Here is a 16600-nt window from a genome sequence, read left to right on the forward strand (position 1 = left end):
TCCTAACTGATGACCATACAAATCTTTGTTCTCTGTTCTTGAGAATTTGGTGTAACATAAAGACACTTTCCCATAGTTGGTAATTTTCCAAATTCTCACCACCTGTCTCCTTGACAAAGTAGTAAAATCGTTAGGGGAATTTATTTGCTAGTCATTCCTGGGAGTGAAAGGGTGTAAGTAATAATTTTCTAATGTAGGCGTATGATAAAGAACTTCAACCTAATGGTTTAAAAAACTGCAGCCATTAAGGGATATAAATCTAGTGGTAAACATCTAAGTACCTTTCCTTTTTGTACAGTTATTAATGATCAATGATGAGGATATCTTTACAAGTAAACAAACTGTCTAACTGGTCATCTCTCATTTGTCTTTTTTCCCTTTTCGAAATATAATTAATTAAAACTGGCTGTTATTGGTTTTACAAGTTGTATTTTCAAATAAATGAACTGGGAATGACATGACAGGATGAACCTCTCATTGTTATAATTAATAAATATCAACTCCTTGGGTTTAACATATAAAATAGCTTTACAACGACTCCCGGTCAATTTGTATGTTCAAATAAATCAACTGGGAATTACATGACAGGAGAAACCTCTCATTGTTATAGTGAATAAATTTCTTTCAATTTCTTGGGTTTAACATATAAAATTAGCTTTACAAAAGCACATTGTAACCTTTGGGGAGGGGAGGGGGGCACTCAACATACCTTTAGCTGGGGAGGTACGGCTTAGTCACTCATCTCCCACTTTTTCATAACCAGCTTGAGTCATAATACCCTGTCTCAGACAAGAATGAACATCAAAGAATATGGACATCTAAAGTATCCTCTAAACGCCGGAGTTGCTTGTGGGTCAACTGTCTGGTGGTGTTTGAAAATTAATTTTCATTCTTTAATCTCCTCATTGAACCTCTTAGAATCCCATTTAATTTCAGGCGAAATCCATATTTGAGACAAAAAATCCCTAAAAACCATATTCAAATTGGCCACACAACCCCATAAGGGACTTCCCCAGGTGGTGGTACACACATTTACAACATTTAAAATTAAACCAACAAATTTCGAAACAGCATGGTTTACATAAGTACAATGGAATCCCAGTTTTGTAAATCCTCTATTTTTTAAAGCTTCTGATAACTTGGACTCGGAGTCATTTCCTCTCTTAAACTATTTTTAACCATTGATTTGAACTCTCTGATTTCACAAACCAATTTACACTAGCCTTAGAGGTTAACAAAATTGGGATTCCATTGTATTTTGCACAGATTAATCTAATCAAATGGGACAATGGGGCCACATAGATTGACAAGTCCAGAGCAAACTCTGAGTATGCGGTCGATCATAGGTACCTGGATCTCAGGATTTCCAGTTGGATTACAGGTTAAAAAATCTACTGACAAGGTACTCTCAAGAATAGTGTATTTCCTGCGTAAAAGTCCTATAACTCGTTCAACGTGGATCCTAACATGTGCGATCCCCCTTGTTCTTTCAACGTCAACAGGGTCCAGTTGTTCATTTCCTTTAGTGAATGCTGGAATTATGAGTTTTGCTTGTTTAAGGGCAACACCATCGTGAACAGTGAATCCCCTGTCTGCGACAACTTGATCCCCAGGAAGCAAGTTGTTGAGCAGCCCACAATTTTCCGTGAGATACTTGTCTGAGGTGCGTCCCCCCCAGGCTTCTGAGACAAAGGAGATGCAGCCTTGAGGGGTTATGCCGATGAGGACCTTGACTGTGTTGTGGTGTTTGTACGAGCTGAACGTTTGTGCTCTAGCCAGGAGGTTTGTCGGTTTTACACAAAAAACTTCAAAACAGTCAATAATGACGGTTGTCTTATTTCCAAACGAAAACTTAAAACACTGGGGCATGGTCTTCCAAAGTTCTTCCCTCTCTGGCCACCTGATCAGTGGGGACAACCGCACATCCATGATGACCAGCCAGTGTGCAAATGTCCTTGATACTGTGGACATAGAGACTCCAAATCGGTAGGCCAAGTCTTGGTGTGGAACATTGAGTCTCAATTTCATCAGTACCATAACCATCTCTTGAAATAAAGAAAGGGATTGTGTTCTTCGTTTGACATGGGGTGCAACATGATTAAAAGTGGCTTCCAGTACTTCAAATGTTGGCAAACCAGTGTAGAAAGACACTCTCCCGTTAGCATCTTTGAAATAATTTTTGTCAAAAGGCTTGCTAGTCACTGACTCAGCAAACAAGTAATCAAACTCTTCTGTTTGAGTTGAGGCATCACTTCATGGGCAGTCCTTGAAGGAAAGAGATTCCACGGAGCAATGTAAATAATCGAACGCTTCTGTTTGAGTAGAGCATGTGCTGTGTGTTGCTTGCTCGTTGGGATCTGATTCTTGCTGGTCTGTAGGTTGCAAGTCTAAGTTCTCCACTTGGACTTGTTCTGAACTGGTACTTGCACTTTCGATCTCAGCAGCAAAATCAGCAAGGGGAACTCCAGGCTCATTTAATTTCTGCTGCTTCAGTGAACGTTCTTGTTCCTGTTGTTCCGCGTGACGTTTTCGCCTTTCCTTTGACCTCTCCGCTCGAGCCTCTCGCGATTGCGCTTTTTGTTGTTCACTTTGCGTCGCCGTTTTGTCATGGCCTAAATTGAGAGTGGGAACCCAGTCAATATTGTAACGATCCCACAAAGGAGCTGCAGTTCCAGAATGGAAATGTTGGTCGCAAACTTTATCGCTGTTCAAGATTTTATCCGTAAGATCAGCACGGCTTATTGCAGAGATCCACAATCGCCGTCGCTCGATACTCAATTTCTCAACTTCTGGGCCTTGATTTGTAATAATAGCTGGAACTCGATACAATCGGACTCCCTTACCTCGACCAGTCTTTCTAGAACAGCCAACGATCAGGCACATAGGCATTTTGAGGCAGCGGAATTAGAGAAAATCGCGTTTAGGTTCACGAGTTGGTGACTACGTGGTCAGCACACTGGCCGCCATATTGGTTTTGGAACCCCAACATGGCGGATGAAAATGGCAAATTGTACCGGAAGTCACGTGACTGCAAGCCAAGAATATCACCGACATGTGGCCGATACTCGATCCAACTGCGCCCGGGAAAAACTATCGACCGACGATAGATCGACTGTTGACCAACTGTCGACCTAAGGGCGACGGACGATTATCGACCGATACGTCTACCAAGTTTCGACCGATTTCCCGGTCGACTACCTACAGTTAACATGATCCTTTAATTCGTAAAGTTGCGCAGTCAAAAGCTGGGGAATTGGAGCTCCAACTCCCCAGCTGTTGACCGCGCGCCGTGTTCAGTGAACAGTACGCATCCCTTTGGGGTTTTACCATCTTGTTTTGTTCTGGTTTATTTTATGATATCGAGTTTGGTTTGACAGTTTAAAATGTCACCGATGCATGAAAGTAAACTTAATTTGTGACTCAACCAAAGCAGATAACCGGTTCTGCTGTTGAGATTTAAAAGTAGACCTGTTAACCTACATCTAGTGATTTGTACCATTTACCATTTACTATTTTCAATGTAATAAGACTGTGATAAGGCAAAAAAGTTTGTTAATCATTTATGCTCATAATTATGTAGTCCAAAAGAGTGTTGGCATTGACATTAGTTTACCTCTCTAAATTCCAGTAAAGAAATAACTGTGGAGCTCCGCTTTTAGGCTTGGCTAAATATATATATGACATTTATTTTAATGCATTTAGTCCAAGAGCGTGTAGGCCACTGGACAAACTTAAATTTTCAAATACACTGAAGATGAAATTACAGTCGAAAATGCCACGGAAAAGTCTTTGTTTTGTTTGAGAAGACTGAATTGGAACCCGACCATAAATAAGTGCTTGTGAGATAACGAAGAGAGACCCGGAAACCCTCTCCTTGCTATTCCTTGAATAACTCAGGGATTCCGTTTGAGGCCGGAGGTCGGACGTTTCTTTTGATTGTTAACCATTTCACGCTCAGTACTTTGATGCTATGAATTTGTAGATTTCTTGGCTTCTTTTTTCCCTTGTTTTCTTTCTTTTTTTTTTTTTGGACTTTTTGGTATCTCAGGAAACTATGGGCTAAAGAAATATAACACAATCACAAGCACATATATCCTTTTTTTTCTTTTTGGCCTCAGGTATTTCAGGAAGCAATGGATTGAAGAAACACGAGGCTTATTTCGCTTACAAAACGGAATAATCGATTGTGTTGGCATTTCATTCACGCGATAGGTTTAGTTTCTTTTTTTTTCTTCAAACTCTAGAATGTAAACAGCATTTCTGAGAGCCATTTGTAGTAATTTATAGGGGACCCAGGACTACTTGAAAGTTTGCTCCCCAGACACGTGCAATCGGCCTTACAACCGAAAATAACCCCGTCCGGTACTTTCATTATCAAGTCCAGTACTTTGAAAAGCTATCGAAAACTCGATAACTAATCTCATATCCAACAAACTCGAAATAAATAATTGCTGTGTTAAATTTTTAAAAGGCTGCAAGTTTAGAAGTTTGCTCCCTGCCTCAATATTGTTTGGAATTCTTTGGGGCGATCATGCGATATACGAGATCATAAGCGAGACTTAATGAGCTAATACGAAGGCAGAAACATCGCAGGTTGCAAATTCATACATAAATATTTTCCCACCCAACTCGATTAGTTCCGCTATACTCAGATGGACAAGTAGTAAGCCTTGGTCAAACTATCGAACATAGTTGGATTCAAAGCTTCAAGTTTGCTCGTTCCAACATTGTTCGACCGTTTGGCCACCCATGTTGGAAGATGTTCGACCAACATTTTTTGTTCCATCAAGTGTTGGATGGACTTTGCTTTTGATCAAACATTGCAACGAACAATTCTGCTGGACGCAACAGTGTTTGGCCGCTCTTCCAACAAAGTTGTGTCCCGAATCGAGTCATTTTCGTGCTCCTGGTCAATCACGAATCGATATATTATTTTCAAGCCTAGGCTTCTTGCTCAATTTGCAAAAAAGATGGCGGACAAGGATCAAGGAGACGTCTTGGACGTTGATAAACTCAACATCCAGAAACCTTGATCAGCGAGTAAGAAGCAAGGCCATTTCTTTGGGGCACTTTTAGTCCCCTTAATCACTACTGCTCTGTTTGGAGATTAGTGGTTCAATAGCATTTAGAATTTCTGCAAATTTATCCGAGCTCATTCTCATCATCTCCTAAACGCAGATCCATGTTGCAGTGAACATACCCTTTTCTACACGTTCTCTTAACCATTTTTTTTGGATTTTCCTCGTTTGAATCCGTCATTTCCGTCCTCAAACAGCTCCAGTAACACAAGCACTACGAACGGTTTTCGTTTTAGTGTTAGCGTCATATTTATAAATTTAGCGCCAACTTGAACTTGAATGATTTTCGTGAAGCAATGTCGGATAGTGTTTTGCCACTACCTCAACATTTACATCCAAAAACGTTGCATGTTGGATTCAACTTTGTTTGATAGTTTGGCCAGGGCTTGATATAACGGCTGCCAAGTTGTGAGCAGGTCAGTTTGTTGGGCTCATGTGTTACAGTGAAAGGACTCCATGAGGGTAATGTTTGTTTATATTCATACATAAACGGCTTAAATTGTCTAAATAAGTGCGAAAATAACTCAAACCCCGTTGAAGTCCTAAATTTTTCAGGCTTCTCTGCGCAATAGGCCATTTTCGAAATATTCAGCTTGATAGTGAGGCAGTGAAGACAAAAACAATAGAAACACGTTGGAATGAATGTAAAAATTATTTACATATCATCCACTTTCCTTTGTCTTTGTCCTCTCTTTCGAGCTGAATTTTAATATATCGAAAAAAGCCTATTGTTAAAATTGCGTTCATAACTGCGAGGATCATAGCTGACTTGAGAGATTTTATTCTTAAGATATAAGCATTTTATCATTGACATTTGCTAGTTTCATCCTTTTTTCTCACAGTTGTGGTAAAATCTTGGAGGCTCTTGACTTGCTTATTTTAGCTGTTTTTTCCTTTCATGAAGAACAGAAAATGAACAAAAGTTACCTCACCTGCGCTTCCTCCGTGCAATGATGCCAAGTTTTCCTTATCGTATTCTGGACCCACCACAATATTGTCATGTGTAATTGTACCTTTTGACGCTTTTCCTCCATGACTTGAACCAGGGGTACAGTGAACGTTGATAGGAATATTCTCCTTTAGCCTCATACTTCCAGGGCCTCCGCCTGTACATTAAAGAACGAGGTCGTTATGAGACTTTCTCTTTATTGTCATTTCCATTCACAAGCACCTGTCTTGACCTAAAGATAATTCATGTAACTCAAACATTCAGTTTACCAGAGAATCTTGACTGAGTCTCCAGTAAATGATTCACCGATGCGAGAAGACAGTTGTGTGATTCTTAACAAACTTAGCTGTGACCCACGTCCGCTGTTGTCAATAGTAGCGGTCGAAATCTTGTGGGCTGCATCATGATCAGAAAACCCCAGATGACACTAAACCGCCGCACGGTTTATGGAAGACACAATAATTTTTCAAGCACCAGCAAACAAATTTCGAAAGATGAGAAGAAAGCCTTTAGCTTCTGAAACGGTGAGGCTAAGAAACATTGTAAGAAACCTTTGCATAAATAAAGGACATTACATACGAATTTTCTCTGCCACGGTGCGTGCTGATGAGTTCTATCACGAGTGAGTGCAGATGATACAACACCTTCTAAAAAAGTCATCATCTTGAAGAAGGCCGGGAATGTAATAGAAAATGTTGACAAATGCAAAGATAAAGAATCTATAAGCCATTAAACTGATATTTTAATTAACTACGCTAACGGCCGCACGGATTCGCACGTGAACAAGATTTACTAAGGGTGCGTTCCTTTGGGATGATCCGAAAAAGGATCACTGATCCAAGATCACTTGGATCACGGTGCATCAAAGGAACCGATAAATCCACTCTGGGAAAGGATTTTTCGATTCCTTTGATGCAGCATGATCCAAGTGATCTTAGATCGGATCATCCCAAAGGAACGCACCCTAATATTGTCTGACATGTCCGAAACCATGACGATATCAATGACCATCAGCATCTTCACTTTGAGCAAAGAAGTTATCAACTTTTACGAACAAGAAAACATCCATTCATCCATCTGTGAAATTGCGTCAACGAAGGAGACGTTTTCTAATTGAGTGGTTGATGGGTATTTTGTACTTTCGCATGTTCCAAGCGCGAGAAATCGAGAAAAGAGGTTGTCGGTCAGTTACAAATCTGCGCTATCTTGAAACCTCACAGTCACAGTCACATTTTGCGCCATTTTTTAAAGTCACAATAACATCCAGCATGCCTATGAATCATTCGGAAAAATTCGGAAAAAATCGGAGGCATTTCCGATCAACACGAAACATGGTCAGTAACGAAATATTGCAATTAGTCAATCCCTGGCCAGTTTTTAACGGAATCGGTTGAAATTACATCATTAACCGTGACTGACTTGCGAATGACGAAATGGCGTGCACGCAGGAGGGTGAAAAACAGGCAATTTTAATCGCAATCGCAGAAAAAAATTACATAGAGAGCTTCTTTTATAGAGCCCAGCGAAAACATCTGGATGGTTTTTATGGCAATTCTGAAGGGTAGTAATGTCAAATAAAGGTTTGTAGCGTCTCAGTTGTTGTGTTGTCGTATTAGTATTCCAAGTGGCGTGATCAAACGTTCGGTCTCAAAATTACCTCCAGATGTTCTTGTTTTCTGAGAGGATACTTTGCAATTCGGAGGAATTTTGAGAAAAGAACATCATGGTTTGACATCTGTTATCGCACAACTCAATGCCCAAACTTGACCGTAATCTGTTTATCTTTCGTCACGTCGCTAAAAAAATTATAAAATATGCGCGGAACGGTCGATCTCTCTGAATTTTGAAAGGAAGATTGCCAACGAATGGAGAAAGAATCAGTTTTATTTCAATGAAAACACCACAGGATTTCGTCCACAAGTAATTTAGAGTGAGAAATTAACTTTCCATAAATCAAGGATTAGGATGCTTTATGGGAACCGAGACAGGTCTGAGGCGCCAAGGCGACGCACTATAATCTACGATTACTACTAGTAACTAGTATATCATTACCTCTGTAAAGATTGGCTTTGTCCTTCGTCTTATTAGCCTTTGATGTCTGTGTAAATCCACCCAGACATGTTGTATCGAGTACATATCTGTCACAAGTCATATCAATGTCAGTTTGAATCAGAATGTGGCCATTCTGACTTGTTACGCTCAAAGCATACTTCCCATATACTCTAACAGCTGAGCCGTTTCTCAACTCAATGTCGTCACTGAACGTTGTGCTAGCAACAACATGGTCGCCAAATGAGGAGTTTCGTGTTTTCAAAGATGCATTGAAATTGCAGTCCTGAGTACAGTTAATTTTTTCAATGGACGGAACAGTGGTGTTGATCTCAAGTACTTCACCGCTGTTTAGGATGAGAAATCCAGCTGACGAGAAAATAAAATAAGCGTCTCTTCAGAGAACTTTTAACCACATACAAAAGATTAAATATGGAGTATACAGAGCAGACAAACGGAAAAGAAATTGTAGGGGAGAAGCCCAAAAAAGCTACAAAGAACAGCTGATGAGCTGAACCAACACATACCACAGAAAACAACTTTCACAAAGATGTTACCACCCCAAGATCTTCAACATACTAAAATACAAGGCATTGAACAATATTTTACAAGTTTGAGACAATTTTGCGCATGAGTAACTTTAAATACAATAATCTTTCTGAAAAAAGAAATGTTTTGAAAGCGGGCAGGAGCTTATGACTGGTTATGGGCTCCTAAGGAGGGTAAAGATTAAGATCAAAAGGAAAGAGAGTGCGAAACTTAGGACTTTGATAGGAAACAGAGAACTGCCTGATGACAGGCGTTGAGATTTAGAGAGACTTAGCATTGCATTTACAGCCAACTGTAAATTTCGGACTGAATTTGCGTTTTATCAAACTCAAAGAAATTTGTTTGATCTCGAATCATTCTCTGCCTGTTATCTGCAGATAATGCGCAACTTCCCAAACGTGAATACAAGTTATTGTAACCAAATTTTCTTGACTTTAAAACAAGCAGCAGCCTGCCGTATCTTGTTTGTCGTTTGCCGTATCACGCAAACGCGCTGATAACTCTCTCTAGTGTCTGTTACGGTTCGCGGTTTTTCCTCTTTATTTGTTTTTTGTTTTTCAAAATGCAAACTAGTTTTTGGTCTGTACACGGTTTTCGCTTTTAATCAAGATTTGTTGATTTAGTGGTTTTTGATTGATTTTGTTCTGCGGTCTGCCGGCGAGACGACGAGCATCCCCGTCTGTTTCATACCCCCCCCCCCCCGGGATTATACATTTGGAGTTTACAAAATGGTTTATAAGCAAAGTCACTCCTGATATGTAAGGTTATGTCCGATAATCGTAGTGAGTTCATAATCTAATAGGTGTCAAGTTCAATCCAAGGTTCAATGGGCGTAAACTTAGCACAGCGTGTGTTTAAGGCAAAACCTCGCTGATTAAATGGCGTTTGCCAAAAGTTCTAAATGAACGTTTTTGAAGCACAAACTTGCCGGTCAAGGCGAAACGCTGGTAAAAAAGGTTCGATAAATTCGCGTGTCTTCTGTTTGTTGCTTGCGTAAACCAAAGGTTTCTCGATGGGTTGAAGACAAAAAATTTGCCGATTATATGATGTTGACAGCACAGTTACAGCGGTTATCCTCAACAACAATTTTTTCATATTCGAAAATAAAATTTAGGTTGACGTCAATCAAGAGAAAATGAGGGGACAGAGAAGGAGGCTCAGGGCGTTGGCCGGGATATGTCATGTCCACGAAAGTTATTTTTAGACGAGCGGAAGTCTTTGTTCTAGCGGAAGTCTGTCTTCCGAGACGTCCGCATGCATAAACGTTAAGTCCACTTCGTCCGCCATTACATGAAATCTTTGCTTTTCTTTCAAACATCAGACCGAGGTTGGCCTGCATGCAGACGTCTCGGAAGACAAACTTCCGCTAGAACAAAGCTTTCGCTCGTCTAAAAATAACTTTCGTGGACATGACATATCCCAAGGGCTGGACCGGGAGCCCCCCTCTCTGTCCCCTCATTTTTTCTTGACGTCAATCAAATGTTTCCATGACGAATTCAACTGCCGCCAAGAGAACAGGAGTATCGTCATGGAAACATTTGATTGACGTCCACCTAAATTCTACTTACGAAATATGAAAAAAAATCATTGAGGGGCGCGTGTAACTGATAACCGCTGTATTATGTTGACAGTAAATACCTTGTCGAGTAAGAGTTGTGAAAGCGCAAAAGCGAGAAACTTGCGCATTCAATTCTCACTGCGTATAAAACAGAAACTTCCACACGATCGAAAAACAATTACACAATAAAATCTCACTGCGAAGAGAGGAGCAACTTCCACACGATTAGCCTGCGAACGCAGACGTATTTCCGGCGTTAGTTTCTCTCCTCGAAAAACTTGAGCTGCAAAACGATTTCTGTAACGTAAAAAACTTAGCCAATAAGAATTAGGACCATCAATCTCCAGAACCAACACGCATGAAGCACGCAAAGTACTTGCGGGTTGTGCACGTAAACACAAGTCAGATTATTGGCGGGGAATATGGAGGATATTAAAAAAAGACTGTGAGATTTTCAGTATCTAGAACTTAAGTAGCCACCAGGAGGATGCGATCAAGTATGTTGCGGCCTAGAAGAAACGCGATGTTTTCGTCGATTTACCTACACGATTTGGAAAGTCCTTGCTTGTGGTTTTACTAGAATATTCTACAGTAAGATGTCCTTTGGTCTCCTTTTCTCTGATTCTGGAAGAGAGGATGCCTTCAAGTTAGCACCTTGAGTTTCCGCTTTAGAAAGCGGTGTTGATGTAAATATTTATACATTTAGCTCACTGAAACCTCCAAAGGCTTCTTTAACGACGTTTCGTGGTCTTGGTGCTGCAAGCACTAGCATCGGTGAAGGGCTACGAATCCCCAAAGCAATCCGGCTTATGCATATTTCGGGGCTTACAACGGCGCTCGGGGCGATTTTAATGTTTGCTTTTCTGGATACTTTTACTGCGGCGAAATATTCGAGCAAGCGTCACCAAAAACTCAGACATTTCTTCGCCTTTAAATCTTAAGCCGATCTCTTAACTCGAGGAGTAATGTCACCGTCAAACTGTCTTTTGATTTAGTCGTCAAGCTCGTCCGCTTTCCGTACGGCATTCTTGTATCACATCGGACGATAATAGCATTTCGTGCGGCAGTTATCCCACATAAATCGGCTCGAAGCATATCAAAGAGGAGATGTCCAAAACACTCTTACCAAAGACAATTATGTTCTCCTTTGCAACCAAACATTTTGTCCGTCAAAGAATGCAACATTCGCCACCGCAAGGAATCTTACCTTGGCGTTTCACGCATAGTTGTTCGTTTCAAAGGTTCGCTAGTGACAACGATTACACGAATTGCCCGGAGATCACCCGACTCTCTCTTCTCTCATGCTCATGCAATGTGATTGGCCAAAAATAAAACAAAAGTAGTCACGTCACAGAAATCGTTTTGCAGCTCGAGTTCGCGGACGCTATTTTTGGGCGGAGAGAGACGACGGCCGGAAATACGTTTGCGTTTGCAGGCTACCACCCGATTGAAATGCACAATTAAATCTCACTATGTCGAAAAACGTGGACGATCGAATTACGTGGTATGAGTTAGTCACAATGCCACCATGGTTGCATGAGTTCGAGGCATTTTGCTCAACGCAGGATAGCATCAAGCGAGCAACCACAAGAATAGTATGCATTTTTCCGTCGTGGAACGCAATTACCTATCACCACCACTACCACTATGCCACTACTACTACTACTACTACTACTACTACTACTACTACTACTACTACTAATCATCATCATCATCATCATCATCATCATCATCATCATCATCATCATCATCATCATCATCATCATCATCATCATCATAACAGTAATAATAGCAATAGTAATATTAATAACTTTATGAACGTCTCAAGCCGTTCAAGCCGAGCACTAGCACTCTACTTAACTGATAGGAGACTAGACTGTAAGTCAAATCACAAGAAATCAAAGAAGATCAATTGCACCAAGCCCGCTCCTCCCAATATCATACATATTTAACATACCAAGATTATTAAATATTGCGATCAGTATGAACACACGAATGAAAAAATGTAGGATTCTCAGCACTCTTTTGTGCAAAATTACCACAGGTTGAGGCCCAAACTATATTTTAGTGTGAGAGGTAGGGATAAAAAATGTGATTAGTTTTACACTCAAAGAGCCTGAGTTTGTCGATAAATAACAATCTTGATTTATGACTCCGGCCCGAGCGGCTGCGAAGGAGACTATGAATTATTCGGATCGATTTAAAGATTTTGTTGCCCATATGATACATTTCAGAACCAAACAAAACGCCTTCATTAACCTTATAAAAATAACGGCAAAATCAACTGTGAAGGTTTTCTAATATTAAACCTGACAACATGCGAAAGTCCTGTACAGTGCATTTTTCAGCCTCTGAGAATTATTCTCAGTCAGTGGACTAGTACTGGTGCTTATAGTTTTGCAACCACTTTTTACCTCAGATCCCATTTATCTTAACAGAATCATTTGTGTTTAAGTAATCAGCTCTGCAGTTTTAATGAAGGCTAGCTCTTCCTTCCTTTATGTGTTCTCCCTAAACGAATCAAGAATCATCACATGTTATGTAATGACACATGTTAAAGACAACGACTAACGAAGTTCATCTTGGGGCTTGAATGTTCCATCCTGGATTTTTTCGGCATGATTTCCACCGCAAATGATATAGTTGCTCAATTACTAGGACAGCGATGATCTTCCCAAGTTTCATTTTATTCTCTTATTTCTCGTTGGCAGTTCAAATGTATGCAACTCTACATATTGTAAAAAATCCTATTAAATTAATAAAATGATAGACTATGTTATCACGTGGACTGATCTGCTATAGCTTACGTCGGATTCCTTTTTAACTTTCGGCTGCATAACCCCCAACTCTTCAGTCAAGTGCTTGAGCTTTTCCTCTTTGTTTGCCAGTTTTTTCTGGGGAAATGATCAGTTCTGGTTGTTTTGAAAAAGCAGTACAACAACCCGAAACCAGCGTTTCACTTAATTAATTAACCCCCCCCCCCCCACCCCACCCCCATATCCCTACCCCTCAAATGTGCTTGAAATACTTAATATAAGTACCCAGGGACTCTATAGAGGACTTACGGTAAAATAAATGTTTGCGATCAATAAACTGGGTTCCTATCGTCAAACAAGTGAATATTTTCTCTCGATACAGTTAAAACGGAGCTTTGTTATTAATTTCAATTTTTTTTTGGTAGTTGAAGATCGATTTTTGTTGCTCAAAAATAGGTTTAAGGTCTTTAGAATTTTTTTTCGATAACACAAAAGAAAACCAGGTGGCGTTAGTTTTGATATCTTGAAGCAAGTACTCTTGGAACTCACCATTAAAAAATGAGAGGAATTAGAGAGAGGATTTACGACTTAACATTTTATTGCTTAATTTTTGAACCTTTAACGGTTATCGGGTATCTTTTATGAGACCACGTCTCACGTTAATTCTCACATAAATACGTACATACTAAATTGGCCGCTTCCCATAGGGGCTTTCAGGGCCACTGAAACACAACGAAAGACGGAACAGAACAACAACAACAACAACAACTTTTAAAAATCCCAACTGGCCGGAGGCAAACCAGTTGGCTGTTTACAAATGAAGCTGGGAGGTTGAGCCAGGGACTACCAGAAATGGTAGAGCGGCTCTTGAACACGGGATCTCCGGATCTCAAGGCAAGCACCCTAACCACTGGACCACAGTGCCCCCTGGTTAGTACTTAGTTGATTCGTGGTATGCATACCAAGCAGTTACTCCATAATTTTTAGTGGCTTTACGCGTGCTATAAGACAACAGAAATTGCTTGAATGTTTGTTATAAATGCATAACATCTCGTGTGGGCCTTTAAGGATTGAATCTACCCAACTGTTTTACTTAACGGCAACGTTATGACACCATATGAAACACGAACAAGCGCTTAACAAGACGCACCCGTTAATATGACGCATAGGTTACCATGGCAACAAAAGAAGCATCTAAAAACGCTATATATTTTGTGTATAAGCTCTTATATTTCAAAAACGAACTCGTTGAACCCGATTTTTTATTGCTACAGAGTAATTAGCACACTAAGATAAAACTCTCTGCAAAGTTTTAATTGAATTATCTGGAGCAGATTCATAGCAACCTTCAAAATTGGAAACCTTTCAGGTGGCTCTGAATCCTCTCCAGAGAATTTCTTTTAAACGTGGCAGAGAGTTTCATCTTAGCCTGCTTTTCAGCAATAAAAAATGGGGGTCAATGAGTTCGTTTTTGAGACATATTAAACACGAAATATAAGGCGCTTTTAGATGGTTATTTTGTTGCCATGGTACGTCATATTAATATGTGCATTTTGCTATCAATTATTGGGGTTTTAAATGGTTCCAAAACATTGCCATTAAGTGAAACAGTTTTGTTCAGGTAATCCTTCTAATGATGAGACATCCCCTCCCAATTGTTGAAACCGGTCTAAGCCACCTTAAGTTCTTCGCTGACGTGGGCAATTCCCTTTCACTATTTGAATTCACGATGCTAAAAACGTCGTTCTGATCAGAATTGTTTACCACAAGATGAATATCGTCAACATTAAGTGTGCTAGAGTAGAACTGAGAAAAGTCGAGAAGAAATTTCACGCTAACTAAAAAAAACTATAAAATTTTAAAGGCCACCACAGTTTAACAACCATTTCTGCCGCCCATGTTATTCTTCGCTCTTAGCACAAGCGGAAGACAAACCGATCATTGCTTGCTATCAAGAAGGATATTCAAGTAGAACAAACAGAATTCAAAAAATCAGTCCTTAACAGAGAAACTCAGGGTATAGTTTATAATTGCTCCTCCTGTAACCAAAGGAAATATGAAATATATACTGAGCTGTTTCTCTCACAGCCTTTTTTGTATTATTTATCTCTAGGAATCAATTATTACAGAAATTAAAGAAAAATACGCTTTCTTAAATTAATTCAAAAACGTCAGCTATCACAAATTTCCGGAATTTCTGTCCTCAAGAAAGAATGCCTATTTTGTCCAACTGGTTTTTGGGTCATTTTAATCCTTAAAATACAATGCAAGGGGTCCAAAATTATAGCCAAGCTTGCATATTGGTAGTGATATTTTCAGGAAGAAAAACGAAATACTTACAATTTAATCCTTCTGTACCACCACGAATAAACTCCTGTCGGATAGAAAAAATAGAGCGTGACTTAAAGATGCCAGTGTGTGTGTATTAGACCCATAAACGAAAACCGCAATTAGGCGAGGATTTCAAAAACGAAACTCTAACCTGGACTGAAAGCCAAATGATAACAAGAAACAATAACCTCCTTCTCAGTTCCATTTTAAGGATAAAAAGGGTGCTCAGAGGTGAAACTGTCGGGCCACTTGGCTGCGATATTGAAAACCAAGGTGTTAAATTAATATTTTTGTGCTGCCCATTGGCAAACACTGAACATACTAATTTTAACACCGAACGCGTAGAGATGTTATCCAAGAGAAAAGGCAAATAATACACATCACCTGCCCAGAACTGTCTGGCAAATTTCAAATTTCAAAATGTAAACTCAAAAGATAGTAGAGTGTCAGGCGAATTTCTTCCCAGATAACTAAACCCCGGAAAAAGGTTCAAAACTCCATCAAAGTTTAAATATGTGGTTTCGCAATTTTCAAAGCAGCAATAATTATTTTATACGGCTTTTCCAAAAGATGATTAAATACTTCTCCTTTGTGAAACGGATATGTTATTAACTATAGCTGAAATCTTATTGGCTGTGAGAGCAAAGTTGTCTTCGGCTCTATTTACATTTAAACTGTCAGCTGACGAAACCCTAGAGTGGACTGTTTTAACAGAATTTCCCTTTTAATCGAAAGGCCTTCGTGCCTTATGCAAATTAGTTCATTTACAAAATAAACCTTGGCTGACTTCTCATTTAGAAAGCTAACAAAACCCGTGAAGATCTCCGGATGAGAAAGGAAAGGATATTAGACCCAATTTTTATCGTCCACAAATCAACGGTAGTTCCTAAAATGGTATAATATTCTTGAGCACATCTATGTTATCATGATAAAATGATCTGTTAGACTTGCGGAAGTTTTGGTTTTATTGGCTAAAGAGCGCCACGAAGTGTGAATACATGAGCAAACATCTTAATTTTCCCTTCCACAAGGACGAAATTAAACCGCGACAGAGTTGTAAATTGTCACTTGATAGTGCTCAAGTTACTAGCTTATCGTAGAGCAGCCTGGAGGGTTTTTTACTTTCTTTTTCATTGTTGTATTTAAACTTAAGATGATAGCTGGGCTCAGAATTTTAATATCATTCTTTTTTTTTTCGAATATGGGTCTAACATTTATATATTAAATACAATGAACTGCCAATGTCATTCCATTCGGAGTATACCAGATACTCTTAGCTATTTTAACATATTTCAGCTAATTGCTTTGATGCTGTGAAATGAAGAAAACA

General features: G+C 39.5%; 2 protein-coding genes and 1 pseudogene across 4 annotated transcripts in view; 1 reads left to right on the forward strand and 2 right to left on the reverse strand.

The window, feature by feature from the left end:
* Nucleotides 1–107, forward strand: part of LOC138019185 (uncharacterized) — a 1609-nt pseudogene extending 1502 nt beyond the window's left edge.
* The window catches only part of LOC138019184 (adhesion G protein-coupled receptor L4-like), a 68266-nt gene extending 52416 nt beyond the window's left edge, over nt 1–15850 (reverse strand). The window contains exons 1-5 of one of the 3 annotated variants that reach the window (XM_068865880.1): nt 15655–15850; nt 15422–15523; nt 15280–15313; nt 8080–8445; nt 6011–6184 (exon numbers count right to left, since the gene is read on the reverse strand). In XM_068865880.1, the coding sequence (XP_068721981.1) occupies nt 6011–6184; nt 8080–8445; nt 15280–15313; nt 15422–15475 (628 nt within the window). In that variant the 5' untranslated portion in view covers nt 15476–15523; nt 15655–15850. Of the gene's footprint in view, nt 1–6010; nt 6185–8079; nt 8446–12990; nt 13078–15279; nt 15314–15421; nt 15524–15654 lie in introns of those variants that run through there. The other 2 variants (XM_068865881.1, XM_068865882.1) reach the window with 2 other exon arrangements.
* LOC138019186 (uncharacterized) lies at nt 188–2135 on the reverse strand. Its single transcript, XM_068865884.1, has one exon. It carries the CDS (start codon nt 2041–2043, stop codon nt 1273–1275), a length of 771 nt encoding a protein of 256 aa, XP_068721985.1. The 5' UTR covers nt 2044–2135; the 3' UTR covers nt 188–1272.
* Nucleotides 15851–16600: the final 750 nt, after the last annotated feature.

Source organism: Montipora capricornis, chromosome 10 (assembly GCF_036669925.1).
Source record: "Montipora capricornis isolate CH-2021 chromosome 10, ASM3666992v2, whole genome shotgun sequence".
Classification (NCBI taxonomy): Eukaryota; Metazoa; Cnidaria; class Anthozoa; order Scleractinia; family Acroporidae; genus Montipora; species Montipora capricornis.